General features: G+C 46.9%; 1 protein-coding gene across 1 annotated transcript; it reads right to left on the reverse strand.

The window, feature by feature from the left end:
• Window positions 1-355: 355 nt before the first annotated feature.
• LOC144592827 (actin, non-muscle 6.2-like) lies at window positions 356-9,571 on the reverse strand. The gene is made up of 3 exons (XM_078397953.1): window positions 9,496-9,571; window positions 9,166-9,314; window positions 356-1,670 (listed from the first exon to the last, which is right to left on the reverse strand). The coding sequence occupies exons 2-3, from the start codon at window positions 9,289-9,291 to the stop codon at window positions 666-668; spliced, it is 1,131 nt and encodes a 376-aa protein (XP_078254079.1). The 5' UTR covers window positions 9,292-9,314; window positions 9,496-9,571; the 3' UTR covers window positions 356-665.
• Between the last annotated feature and the right edge of the window lie 4,822 nt (window positions 9,572-14,393).

Genomic DNA, 14,393 nt, shown 5'->3' on the forward strand with positions numbered 1-14,393 from the left:
GGGACGGACGAGGGGGAGAGAGAGGGGCGGGCGGGGAGAGAGAGAGGGGCGGACAGGGGAGAGAGGGGCGGAAGGGGGCAGAGAGAGGGGCGGATGGGGTAGAGAGAGGGGCGGACGGGGGAGAGAGGGGGCGGACGGTGGAGAGAGGGGGCGGACGGGGGGGGCGGACGGAGGAGAGAGGGGGGCGGACGGGGGCAGAGAAGGGGGTGGACGGGGGAGAGAGGGGCGGACGGGGGCAGAGAGGGGGGCGGACGGGGGCAGAGAGGGGGGCGGACGGGGGGCGGACGGGGAGAGACATAGAGAGACAGAGGGAGCATTTTATCCCATGCAAAGAAACTCAAATAGTACACCGATAAATATTGGAAAGCACTTTTATTCAAAATGTTAGTCAATTTGACAATTGCAAGGTACAGGTAAATATTCAACTGCAGCTGGATTTTGACAGAAACATTGACAGCTCAAACAACAATGCCCATTTACTCATTTCAGGTGTGATGCTCTAAACACTCTCAGGGATTTTTTTTTCCTTAAACGTGGTTCAGTGTCCAGTGGCATCAGGAGTTGGGGAAGTTATGGAATGTGCAATAAATCATAAGGCAGGTTTGGCAGGAGCTGCAAATGGGTGAAGACTGATGGTCACAACGAGTGCGCATGACCCAGGGTCATTAGAAGCACTTGCGATGGACAATGGAGGGACCAGACTCATCATACTCCTGCTTACTGATCCACATCTGCTGGAAGGTGGAGAGAGAAGCCAGGATGGAACCTCCGATCCACACTGAATACTTCCTCTCTGGTGGAGCAATGATCTTAATCTTCATGGTGCTTGGAGCCAAGGCTGTGATTTCCTTCTGCATGCGGTCAGCGATCCCTGGGAACATGGTGGTTCCACCAGACATGACTACATTGGCGTACAGATCCTTCCTGATGTCCACATCACACTTCATGATGCTGTTGTAACTGGTCTCATGGATCCCAGAAGATTCCATCCCAATGAAGGAGGGTTGGAAGAGGGTTTCGGGGCACCTGAAACGCTCATTGCCAATGGTGATAACTTGGCCATCAGGGAGCTCGTAGCTCTTCTCCAAGGATGAGGAGGAACTGGCCGTCTGCATCTCAGATTCGAAATCTAGGGCCACATAGGAGAGCTTCTCCTTGATGTCACGGACAATCTCCCTCTCGGCCGTGGTTGTGAAGGAGTACCCACGCTCGGTCAGGATCTTCATCAAGTAGTCAGTGAGATCCCGGCCAGCCAGGTCCAGACGCAGGATGGCATGTGGCAAGGCGTAGCCTTCGTAGATGGGCACAGTGTGACTCACACCATCCCCAGAGTCCATCACAATGCCAGTGGTACGGCCAGAGGCATACAAGGACAGCACAGCTTGAATGGCAACGTACATGGCTGGGGTGTTGAAGGTCTCAAACATGATCTGGGTCATCTTCTCCCGGTTGGCTTTGGGATTGAGTGGAGCCTCTGTGAGGAGGACAGGGTGCTCCTCTGGGGCCACTCGCAGTTCATTGTAGAAGGTGTGGTGCCAAATCTTCTCCATGTCGTCCCAGTTGGTCACAATCCCGTGTTCAATTGGGTATTTCAGGGTCAGGATGCCCCTCTTGCTCTGGGCTTCATCCCCAACGTAGCTGTCTTTCTGACCCATTCCCACCATCACACCCTGGAATGGAGAAATTGGACAGTAGATAAAGTAGAAATTAAAAACATAGTAAAGATGTTTGTAAAAAAAAAAAAATGTAATCTCATCTCCAACAGAGCTTTGAACATAGAACATAGAACAGAGAACAAAAAGGATGTCTATTTCCCTTAAGTTTGCATCAATTATGTGTTGGAGTGTTTGATACTGTACACCAAGCCCCTGTATCATCCCAAAGTCCACATCAAAGTTATTCATTATCAAAGATTCAGACGTGTGAGGAGTTGCATTTTGGAAAGTTAAACCTACGCAAGACTGAGGAAATTGAAATGCCCAGGGGAGTGTTGTGGAACCATCAGATACATGAACAGATTCTTCCCTGCTGTTATCAGGCTACTGAACAGTCCTCCTACAAGTTAGGGTGTGGTATTGATCTTCCAACCTACCTCATTGCAGACCTTGGACTTTTTCGCTGCAACTGTAATGCTATAATTTTGTAATGCTTTATTCTGTAATCTGGTATTTTTCTCTTTGCACTGTTTAACTTGTGTATGGTTATGCTGTACTCACGTACAGTATGAATTGATAAGACAGCACTCAAAACGTTTTTCACTGGTACATAGGACAATATTAAACCAATGTCATTACCAATTGAACAGAGAGACCTAGGAGTGCAAGTGCATAGAACCCTAAAAGTGAAGATAAAGATAGACAAGTTAGTAAAGGTGGGATTTGGTACGCTTGTCAGGGCACTGAGTGTAGAAGTTGGGATATCACATTACTGTGTACAAAACATTGGCAACAACACACCCGGAGAATTGGGTTTGGTTCTGACCACCATACTATAGGATGTGACCAAGGTAGAGGATGCAGAAAAGATTAAGAAGGATGTTACTTGGACTGGAGGACTTGAGTCATGAGGAGAGGCTAGAGGAAAGAGAGCTCAGGAGTGCTTTGAGAGGTTTATAATACAATGAGGGACATAGATAAAGTTGGATGTTCATGGTCTCTCTTCCAGAGTTGGGGAGTCTAAAACCTTGAGGGCATAGATTCAAGTGGAAGAATATTTGAGAGGGTTTTGAGGGGCAGTTTTTTTCTGCCATGGAGGATAGAAGGTAAGTTCAACAATCTGCCAAAGGATGTTGTGGAGGCAGGTACAATTACAATATTTAAAAGACATTTGGACAATTTCATGGCTGGGAAAGGTTCAGTAATATGGGGCAAATGAGACAAGCTCAGGAAGCTCCTTGGTTGGCATGGATGAGTTGGGCTGAAGTGCCCATATCTGTGCTGTACCACAATGGCTATCAGAGTTGATTGGCTAGGAAGACCTTTCACACTGGCACAGCACCAGAGGCAATCTGTGGTGAGTAATGAAGGGAATGCACAAGTAACTGCATATACTGGAATCGTGAGCAAAACACAAGGTGCTGGAGGAACTCAGCGGGTCAGGCAGCGCCTCTGGTCCTTCGGCCCACAATTGTCTGCGCCGAACATGATAGAAGGTTAAACTGATCTCCACTGCCTGCACATGATCCATATCCCTCCATTCCTTACATATCCAAGTGCCTATCTAAAAGACTCTTTAATGCCACTATCGTATCTGCCTTCACTGCCAACCCTGGCAGTATGTTCCAGGCACCCACCACTCTCTACGTTATAAAAAAAAATTGCCCATCTCACCTTAAAGCTATGCCCCCTAGTCTTTGACATCTCTACCCTGGGGAAAAGGTTCTGACAGTCTCAGGTGCTTTCTGACCTGCTGAGTTCCTGTAACTTGGACAGGTTGTGTGAGTTGGATGAAGGGATTAAAAGTACCATTAGCAAATTTGCAGATGATACAAAGCTGGGTGGCAGTGTGAACTGTGAGGAAGATGCTATGAGGTTGCAGGGTGACTTGGACAGGTTGTGTGAGTGGGCGGATGCATGGCAGATGCAGTTTAATGTGGATAAGTGTGAGGTTATCCACTTTGGTGGTAAGAATAGGAAGGCAGAGTATTATCTGAATGGTGTCAAGTTAGGAACAGGGGACGTACAACGAGATCTGGGTGTCCTAGTGCATCAGTCACTGAAAGGAAGCATGCAGGTACAGCAGGCAGTGAAGAAAGCCAATGGAATGTTGGCCTTCGTAACAAGAGGAGTTGAGTATAGGAGCAAAGAGGTCCTTCTGCAGTTGTACAGGGCCCTAGCGAGACCGCACCTGGAGTACTGTGTGCAGTTTTGGTCTCCAAATTTGAGGAAGGATATTCTTGCTATTGAGGGCGTGCAGTGTAGATTTACTAGGTTAATTCCCGGAATGGCGGGACTGTCATATGTTGAAAGATTGGAGCGACTAGGCTTGTATACACTGGAATTTAGAAGGATGAGAGGGGATCTTATCGAAACGTATAAGATTATTAAGGGGTTGAACACGTTAGAGGCAGGAAACATGTTCCCAATGTTAGGGGAGTCCAGAACCAGGGGCCACAGTTTAAGAATAAGGGGTAGGCCTTAATGCTGCAAGTGCTCAGCGTCTGTGGGGAGCGGATGTTTCAGATTCACAAACCTTCATCAGAGTGGGGGGGGGGGGGGAGGGGGAGGGGGAGGAGGAGGGGGAGGGGAGGGGGAAAAGAACCAAAGGTTTTCTCTCTTACCTCTGACAAATGGTCGGCTTCTGAAACATTAACTCTGCCTCTCTTGCTACATTTGTCATCGGACCTGCTGAGTTTCCAGCATGTTCTATTTTGTTTATTCGTACCCAATCACCAACTGAATCCACATAATTACCTCTGATCCATATGCCGTACAGGCGGTTCTCTAGTATAGGAGGTGGTTCTGTTGCTTCACAACTCTAGGACACCAGTTCAATCCTGACTTGCAGTGCAGTCTGTTGTGAGTTAACATGTTGCCCCACTGTTACCCCCACAATGAGTGCCCGGTAGAATTTCTGGGCACTCCAGTTACCCCTTACATCCTGGAGCTGTGCTGCTTGGTTATTTGTAAGAAGTTGTGGACGTACCCCAGTCTATCACACAGGCCAGACTCCCTACCATTGACTCCATCTACACTTTACACTGCCTCGGGAAAGAAGCCAACATAGTCAGGGACCACTCACACCCTGGTCATTCCCTCTTCTCCCCTCTCCTGTGAGGCAGAGATAACAGTCATCCCATAAGCTAAGGGTGTAGTCTCGATCTTCCAACCTACCTCATGTGGAGCTTGGTCCTTTTCTCTGCAACTCCAACAGTATAACACTAAATTCTGCCCTCTGGTATTTTTCTAACTGCACTACCTGTTGTATTTGTGTACAGCTTGATTGTACTCATGCGTAGGATAATTTGACTGGATAGTACACAAATAAAACATTTTCACCACATGACAATAATAAACCAATACAAATAATTGTTAAATGTCCTCAGTGTAGATTAATGGGGAAGGAATCAAAAGGGAGTCAATGGACATGTGAGAGAACAGGTTTTAGAGATAGAGTGAAGTAAGAACAGAAATGAGACCGTTGGGATTGCTCCTCAGTAGCTGTAGACTACACAGCATGGAAACAGGCTCCTTGGCTCAACTCTTCCATGCTGACCCAGCTGAGCTAGTTCACTGCCCTGGTCCACAGCCCTCCAAACCTTTCTTATCCATGTAACTGTCTTTTAAGTGTTATTATACCTACTTCAACCACTTCCGCAGGCAGCTTATTCTGTGTGAAACAAAATTGCCCCTCATGTCCATTTGAAACACCTCTCGCCTTTAAACCTATTACCTTTAGTTTTAGACTCTCTTATCCCAGGGAAAAGACTATAGCTGCTCACCTTATCCATGGCGCTCATGATCATTGATACACCCCCCATCCCTACAAGTGGCGGCGCTGCCCTGCAGCTGCGGCTCGCCGGCAGTCAGTTTGTCTTTCTTCTTTCTTTGTCTATTTGTTAGTGTTAGATGTATGAAATAGCCTATCTTTAGCTGTGTATATGTGGGGGGTGGTGGGGGGGGTGGGGGAAACCTTTAAAAAAATCTCTTCCTCAACGGAGATGCGACCCTTTCCGAGTCGTATCTCCGTTTGCGTTAAAAAAAAAAAATTAAAACGCGGGGCCTTCCATCGCCCGCGGGGCCTTCCATTGCCCGGCGCGGCTCGGCCGCGGGACTTAGCTGCGCACGGTACGACCGCGGGGCCTTCCATCGCCCGGCTCGGCCGCGGGATGTTTCAGCGCCCGGTGCGGCCTCGGCCGCGGGGACTTGGGGAAAAGAGCGGAAGTTTTGTTGCCTCCATCACAGTGAGGGGGTGTTTGGAGTCACTGTGATGGATGTTTGTGTGACTGCTGGTAACGTGATTTCGTTCGGTACCTCGGTACCTCGGTACCGAATGACAAATAAAGGCTCTGTACTCTGTACTCTGTACTCAGGGGAAATGAACTTCATATGCTGGTTTATACCAAAAATAGACACAAATTTCCAGAGTAACTCAGTGGTTCAGGCAGCATCTCTGGAGAAAAGTAGGGGGGGGGGGGATGAAAGTAATGCAGGAATTACTTGACATTAGAGAAATCAACAATGCTGCCTGACCCGCTGAGTTACTCCAACACTTTGTGCTTTTTTTGTAGACCAGCACTTGCAGTTCTTTGTTTCTACACCAAGGGTGTATTCGGATACTGTGCGTTCCTCCACCAGGATGATGGAGGGAAGCAAAGGATCCGAGGGAGCCCCCCAATTCATGGGGAGAACGTTCACACCCAAAGTTAGACTTACACCTAGCTCCCTGCAGGCGTCAGGGCAACAGCACCACCTGCTGCTGCACAGCGGAATAGTACAACCACATGCAAACTGCAGGAAGAGCACCTCAGGTTCTGCTTTTGTTGCATACAACCTAATGGTATGAACACTGACTTCACCAATTTCAAGAAATATCCCCTATCCTCCTCCATTTCCCCTGCCCTGCTCACTCCGGTGCGTACACATTTCTCTCACCACTCTGCTCGCCTTGTTCCTTTTCCCTCCTCTGTACACTCATCTCCCATCCCAAATCCCACATTTTCCCTCCACCCTGTCCCCTTTCACCCATATCTCTCCTTCTGATTTTACATTTCACTCCTCTTCCCAGACACCCTTTTGTCTCCTTTCCCCTATAGCCCTGGTCACTTAGTCCATCCGTCTGCCAGCCACCCTCCTCTCTCCCTCACCAGTACCCACCTATCACTTGCCAGACTTTGCTGCACCCACTCTTTTTTTGCAGCTGTCTCCTCTTTACTCCATCAGTCTGATCAAGGGTCCTGGCCTGAAATGTTGCTGTCCATTTCCTCCACAGATACTGCCTGACTTGCTTAGTTCCTCCAGCACTTTGTTTTTTTTAACAAAAGGATTCACTCTTGAAACTTGGGAATGTAGAGAGTGGTTCAGGTTCTTGGAATTTACGAACTTTTAGACTCCACCGGATTTTCAAAAGTGGTGAGAAATGGGGAGGGGGATGAACTCCGGAAAATAAGAGGCACCACCCCAAAACATGGGGCCAGGCTGCGTCGGGAAAAGATCAGAAAATCTCTTGCCTACAAATTCAGATGTTCTGTAAAAAGCTGAGAGGCTGCAGTCAGTTTTAATCAGGTAACGTGTTATTGATGGGTTACACAACCAAGGAAAGTGAATGGGATAAAAACGCAAGCCATGTGGCTGCCGTTAAATGTTCACGAAGCAAGATGGGAACATTTTACTGTGAAAATTAAGTGCAACCGGATGACTGATTAAACAGAAGAATGCCTAGTGTTATGTAGACACACGGCACTGCAGATACTGCTTTACAAAAAAGACAAAGTGCTGGAGTAACTCAGTGGGTCAAGCAGTATCTCTGGAGAACATGGATAGGTAATGTTTCCGGTTGGGATCCTTCTTCAGACTGATTATAGTAGGGGGAGAAAGCTGGAAGAGAGATGGGGATGGGACTAAGTCTGGCAAGTGATAGGTGGGTACATATGAGCAGGGTATTGATGGTTATACAAAGGCCAGAGATGAAAAGACAAAAGAGTGGTGAGACGTGGGGAGAAGACGAGTGAAACGTGAAACTAAAGGAAGGAATATAGGAGGAAGGGGATGGGGAGAAATGGGTGCGTATCCAGATAAGGCACAGGGAAAAGAGGCAGTGGAAAAAGGGGAAGGGTGTGTTTGAAGGTTAGTTAACTAAAATTGGAGAATTCAATGATGATAATGTTGAGTTGTAAGTTACCCAAGCGAAATACGAGGTACTGTTCTTTTAGTTTGTGTTGAGTTTTAAGTGCCGTGCAACTTGTGGTCACAAAAAGTGGGACTAAATTAAGGTCAAAAGAGACAATGGAGCAGGTGTCGATTGGTCAGGAGAGTTTAATTGTTAATGTACAGGGAACAGAAGAATGAAATTCCTACTTTGAGAAATGTTCTGAAAATTACTCTTAAATCTCAAAGATTCTGAATGTGCTGGGTCTGATGTGGCGAGTTGTGTAACCCGAGACATTGCGCCTGCAGCCATTGTGTATCTGCAGCTTGAGAGAGAGGAAGGCGGTCAAAGCGAGATAGTGACTCTGCAAGTCAGCACGAGATAAGGGAAATGCAAGGAAACCGCCTGGCAAGTCGGCGCAACTATTCCATATATGGAAGTAACTGTGTCCTCGCCCTCTGATTGGCTTGCTCGAGATGCAAGGGGCCTGTACGTTCTGAATGAGCAAGAGAGAGCCCAAAGAGGAAATTCAGCACATGGGCAGCCACAAGGCAGGACCTACCATTGCAGGACAGCCTAGTTCAGCTTCAGATTACAGACCCAGCCAGTACACCTCCCACTCAGCACCCAGACTCGAGCCACAAGTTGCAGGATTTGTAGCAAAGAGAATCAAGCAAGAAGAGCAAGTTAAAAAGACATCAATTGATCTCCTTAATACTTTAGACAGGCACAAAATGTTGGAAACTTAGCGGGACAGGCAGCATCTCTGGATAGAAGGAATGGGCGATGTTTCGGGTTGAGACCCTTCTTCAGACTGGAGACCAGCATTTTGTGTCTATCTTCGGTTTAAACCAGCAACTGCAGTTCCTTCCTACATACTCCTTAATACTTTAAGTGACTTTAGTGCAACTTGGTCTTCAGAAAGAACCAAGCTCAGCTCAAAAATTTGTTTGCCCTCAACATCAATTGACATCTAAAAAGCAAGAGGATCGACACATCCAACAGCCAAGAGCAGACTGGCCAAGGGAACACATTCGAGAACAAGTTAGAGGCCCCATCAGAAGCAAAGACCTTAACACTTAGCCCGGAGCTCCACTTAAGAAAGGCAAGATTAGAGAAGGACCTACTAAGTTCCATTGGATCCCTCCATTAGCCCAAGTGTCCCAGAAATCCAAAGTCATGCCTACAAACCAGAGAGAGGAACCAACAAGGATGTTGGATCAGATGACAGCACAAACCCCACAAAGACAGGCTGCAGCTCAAATTGAACAATTGAGCAGTCAGGAGAACGAGCTAAATTCATACTCAGGACACAAGTACAGTGAAGGGTGTCAAGCAGACAACAGCTGGAGGTCTCACCTGGTGTCGAGGCCGTCCCACGATGGAGGGGAACACAGCCCTGGGGGCGTCATCCCCTGCAAAGCCAGCCTTGCACATCCCGGAGCCATTGTCCACCACCAGCGCAGCAATCTCTTGATCATCCATGGTTTACAGTGAGTGGGGAGTGGCTGAAACAGAAAGAGAACCCGTTAACACCAAGACACAAACTCAGAGCATAGAACCCAAACCACACCAGCGCACAGAAAACTAAACGCTGTCTCATTTCCTTGCGTAAACCGCCTGTTACAAAATCCCACTAAAGCTAGCTTCTGCCCCAGAGTTAGCCCAGAACCATTAAGCCACACTCACTGCCTGTCACAGAGAGCTGACTCAATCTCACTCCTTCTTCAAAAGAGGAACTCTGCAGCGCAACTGTCTATTCCGACTTCCTTTATATAGTGCCCAACCCTTCTCTAACCCACCACAGGATTGACAGCCAATGAGAATCATAAAAGGAGGGGGGGGGCGGGGGGGTTAGGGGGGGGGAAGGGGGGAGGGGGGAGGGGGGTGGGGTTGGGGGGTGAAAGAACAACCAATTATCTTTCAGGGGTAGAGCTGATAATGTCAATCATTTATTGATTCATTATGATATGATGATATGATTTATCCACCAGTGACTTTCTGACAAATGCATTTTCCACTTCTTTTGAGTTTTTAATGACCTATTATCCAATTTCACTATGAAAATGCATGTCTCTCATTATTAACCTCCCTCTCTTTCACACACCAAGAGACGAGGGTCAAAAGTGTTTAATTGTCATGTGTCATGTGAAAGACAACGGAACAATTACATTCTTACTTGCAGCAGCTTAGCAGACTTAGCATAATAACACAAAGTAGAATAATCAAAGAAAATTCAATAAATTAATAAACATAATACTACTGCAAAAAAAAAAACGGAAGTCTGTAAGGCAACTAAGACCTGCCCTTATAAGTTCATAGTTGCTGGTTGTGGTTATGGTTGTGCAGTGTGCAAGAGCCTGATTGTTGCTGGGAAGAAGCCGTTGAACCTGCAGATTACAGTTTTCAGGTTTTCTTCCCTCCAACTCTGTTTCCCTCCACCTCAGGCCCCTTATCCTTGGCATTGCTTCCATTCCTCAGACTTCAACTTCTCCCCATTCTCCAGGTGGAATTTGACAAAGCTACCAGTCTGAACACAGCATTCACATACCACCACAGGCACAGGCACAGGCAGAGACGCACACACTGCTCATTGCAGATTCTCAATGCTTCCTCCTCACTGCCAGTACACACTGATAGCACACACACTCTCTGCTTTCAGAGACTTTTGTAGATTAAATGCTCGTGGCTCTTCCTTGACACCCTGTGGTGTGAAGGGTGTCAGATAGGGAAAAACGTAAGTAGTGAAATGTAAAGGAGGGAACTGCAGGTGCTGGTTTACACCGAAGATAGACATAAAATGATGGAGAAACTCAACGGGACAGGCAGCATCTCCAGATAAAAGGAATGGGTGATGTTTTGGGTCAAGATCCTTGAAATGTAAAGCCAGAGAGAGGAATATAGGTGGAAGAGGAGGGGGGCGGGGCGGGGGGGGGGGGGGGGGGGGGGGGGAGTGAGGGAGGAGGATTGCATCCACCTCTTTTCCAGCTTTCTCCTCTCCTACCACAAATTAGTCATGCCTCCTTTTCCCCCTTCTAACCTCTTCCACCTATATCTCTTCTTCTAGCTTTACATTTCACTTTTTTTCCCCCCTTACCTGACACCCTTTTGTCTCTTGATCTACTTTTTGTCCCTTTTTGTCATGTCTTTTCATCTCCAGTATTTCACAAAAAGCTGGAGTAACTCAGCGGGTTAGGCAGCATCTCAGGAGAGAAGGAATGGGTGACGATTCAGGCTGAGACCCTTTTTCAGATGGAGTCTGAAGAGAGGTCTCGACCCGAAACGTCACCCATTTCTTCTCTCCTGAGATGCTGCCTGACCCGTTGAGTTACTCCAGCTTTTTCTGAATTACCTTCGATTTGTACCAGCATCTGCAGTTATTTTCCTACACCCTTTTCATCTCTAGCCTTTGTCCACCATCTACCAATCAAACCCCCCTCATATGTATCCACCTATCACTCGCCAAGCTTTGTCCTGCCCCCACTTCATTTCGAGCTTTCTCGACCCCTACTATAATCAGTCTAAAAATGGGTTCCACCTAAAACCTATCCATGTTCTCCAGAGATGCTGCTTGACCTGCTGAGTTTCTCCAGCATGTTTTGCACAAGATTGCAACATCTGCACCTTTCCTTGTGTCTCCATCCTCTCAATACTCCTGGCCAAACACGGCTGGAAATCCCCTGAGGACAAGATTGCTCCTGGAGCCCTCTCCTCCTGTTAGCTCTTTCATTGTTCACCACCACTCACAACCAGTGACCAGCTGGATGACAGAGGTCAATCTCATTTAGCGCTTGCGCCCCTGATTATCTTTGTTACCTTCTGTTTCTCATAACATAACATAACATAACAACACTTTATTGTCATTCGGCACAACACCGAACGAAATTTCAGCAGTCACAAGACACAGCAAAAAAGAAAAAAAAAACACAGGACACCCGACCCCAACACAAACATCCATCACAGTGACTCCAAACACCCCCTCACTGTGATGGAGGCAACAAAACTTCCCCTCTCATGCACACTGTCCTTCATTTCAGCTCCATCAGGTTGGCACTCAGGTTGGCAGCCTGTCCACATTCCGCATAAAAACATGTGTAGGAAAGAACTGCAGATGCTGGTTGAAATCGAAGGTAGACACAAAATGCTGGAGTAACTCAACGGGGCAGGCAGATTCAGGAAGAAGGGTCTCGACCCAAAACGTCACCCATTCATTCTCTCCAGAGATGCTGCCTGTCCTGCTGAGTTACTCCAGCATTTTGTGTCTACCCTCATTAAACCATGGTCTATAATACAATCCACTTCTTCGAAACTCCCTATCACTTTAGCCAATCTTCAGCCAATAGGTTAAGAAAATCAATCAGGAGGGCCAAAATATGAATAAAATGGAGTTGGCAGGCAATGTAAAGTCCTGAGAGATTTGACTGGTATATTATGAGCAAATGGGTGGCTTGGGAAAGAATAGGTCCCCTTAAAGATCAGCATGGCTGTCTTTATGTAGAACAAGAGATGGGGAAGATATTAAATAAATTCTTCTCATCTAATTTTACTGAGGAGAAGGTTATGGAAGTTGAAGGATCGAGGCATCGGAGGTGTGATGTCTTAGATCAGATCTGAATGACCAAAAAGAAGGTATTGGCCTGCAGCGTGAATCAGCTGGAGATTGGGATTGTTGAGAGGAAGTGGAGATGCTATCAACAATATTGGCCAAACATGGCTGCAAATCCATAGATAGACACAAAATGCTGGATTAGCTCAGTGGGACAGGCAGCATCTCTGGATCTCTGGATAGAAGGAATGGGTGACGTTTCAGGTCTGACCGCAAATCCACTGAGGACTGGATTGCTCCTGGAGCCACCTCTTCCTGTTAGCTCTTTCATTGTTCGCCTCCACTCACAGTAGCTGGGTGACAGCGGCTGATCTCATCCACCACTTAAATCGCTTAGGTTATCATTGTCACATGAACCGAGCGAGGTACAGTGAAAAGCTTTGTTTTGCATGCTATCCAATCAGATCAGATAATATTGTACATAAATACATTCAAGTCAAACACAATGTTTGTGAACAGGGCTGTGTTCTGAGCCCCATGCTCTACTCCCTCTTCACACACGACTGTGTCTATGATCCAACAGTAATGGTGGCGTGAGGATATACCGGGCCATGAGGTTACAGACTGCAAGGATGAACATATCTGCAACTGCCGATGGCCCGCACTGCCTCCTGGGTGCCCAGGATTGACTGCCTGACCTGTCTGACACTATCCCATTTAGTACAGTTGTAGGGCCGCACAACTGATGGAGGGTGTGCTTTGAGTTTATTTATTAACAGGAGAGGTGGATGGATTGGGAAGGTTGAGAAAGATTTAGTGGCCTGCCTTTGGGAACTGAAGCACCCAAGGGAATCACGAGTTCACAAGCAGAACCTGCAAACTCCACACAGTCAGCACCAGGGATCGGGATTGATCCAGGATTGCCGGACCTGTGAGACAGCAGTTCCACTTGCTGCAGCTCTGAGTTGTCCCCATTGTTCCTTTATCCATAATATTGGTTTTAACGGATGAGAAAATGTGTCAAACCCCCACTTAGTATCCTACATGCGCCTGCAAAGCTGCAGCAAGTAAGAATTTCATTGTTCTGGTTTGATATCCGGTGCAGAGACACTCTTGATCTTGATCTACATCCTACAATTAATATAGAACAGTACTGCACAGGAACAGGCCCCATGGCCCACAATATCTACACCAAAAATGAAGGCAATATTTTACACAAAAACTGCACTGAGGCATGTGAGATGGCGGCACCACATGGATTCTCTGTTAGATGCAGTCCTGATGCTAGACTCAAAATCTCCATCATCTATGATTCTGTGAGAAATATACACACGTTTAAGCATTAGAATCGCACAGCTGAGAAGCAGGTCTTTCAGCCCATCTCACCCATGCTGGTCATCGAGAAGCCACCCACATTAATCCCATTTACCAACACTCAGTATATATTCTTCCTATACTGAGGGGTTTCAAATGCTCATCCACTGATATGGGAGAGCTTGCCCTCACCTCCCTCTCAGGAAGTGTAAATATCATTTCCGCAGGCCAGTGCTGCCTCTGGTTATTGTGGTTTCTACGAGTTTAGGCTCTGTGATGCTAAGCTTTGCAGGCTACGGTTTCAGCGGACTGACAAAGACTCAAACAACCAATGAGCAGGTTTCATTTTTCAGCACCTCACTGCAAAATGAAGCACAGCGGAAGTGGGTTCATTAAACATTTATTCCATTTCCCCCTAGTTAAAAGAGTAATCTACAGAACTTTGGGGAAGAGGGAGTAGAAACTGGACGAATTGGGTACAAAGTCTTTCACTGTATTGCGCTACATATAACATGAATGCAGAGAGAGGTTTGTCAAAAAGACATAAGGAAGCATATACAGGATAAGGTTTAGGAAGGTGAAATAAGACAGGGCCTTTGAGGAATATATATGAAAAAAACCCGGGAAAGAACTCAAGTAGGGAATTAGTAGGACCGGGAAGGGGCCATGAAATGTTGGATTAACGGTAACAAGGGGAAAGATAGAACCATTCACGAATAAGAGAGGG

The sequence above is a fragment of the Rhinoraja longicauda genome, chromosome 4 (assembly GCF_053455715.1).
Source record: "Rhinoraja longicauda isolate Sanriku21f chromosome 4, sRhiLon1.1, whole genome shotgun sequence".
Taxonomy (NCBI): domain Eukaryota; kingdom Metazoa; phylum Chordata; class Chondrichthyes; order Rajiformes; family Arhynchobatidae; genus Rhinoraja; species Rhinoraja longicauda.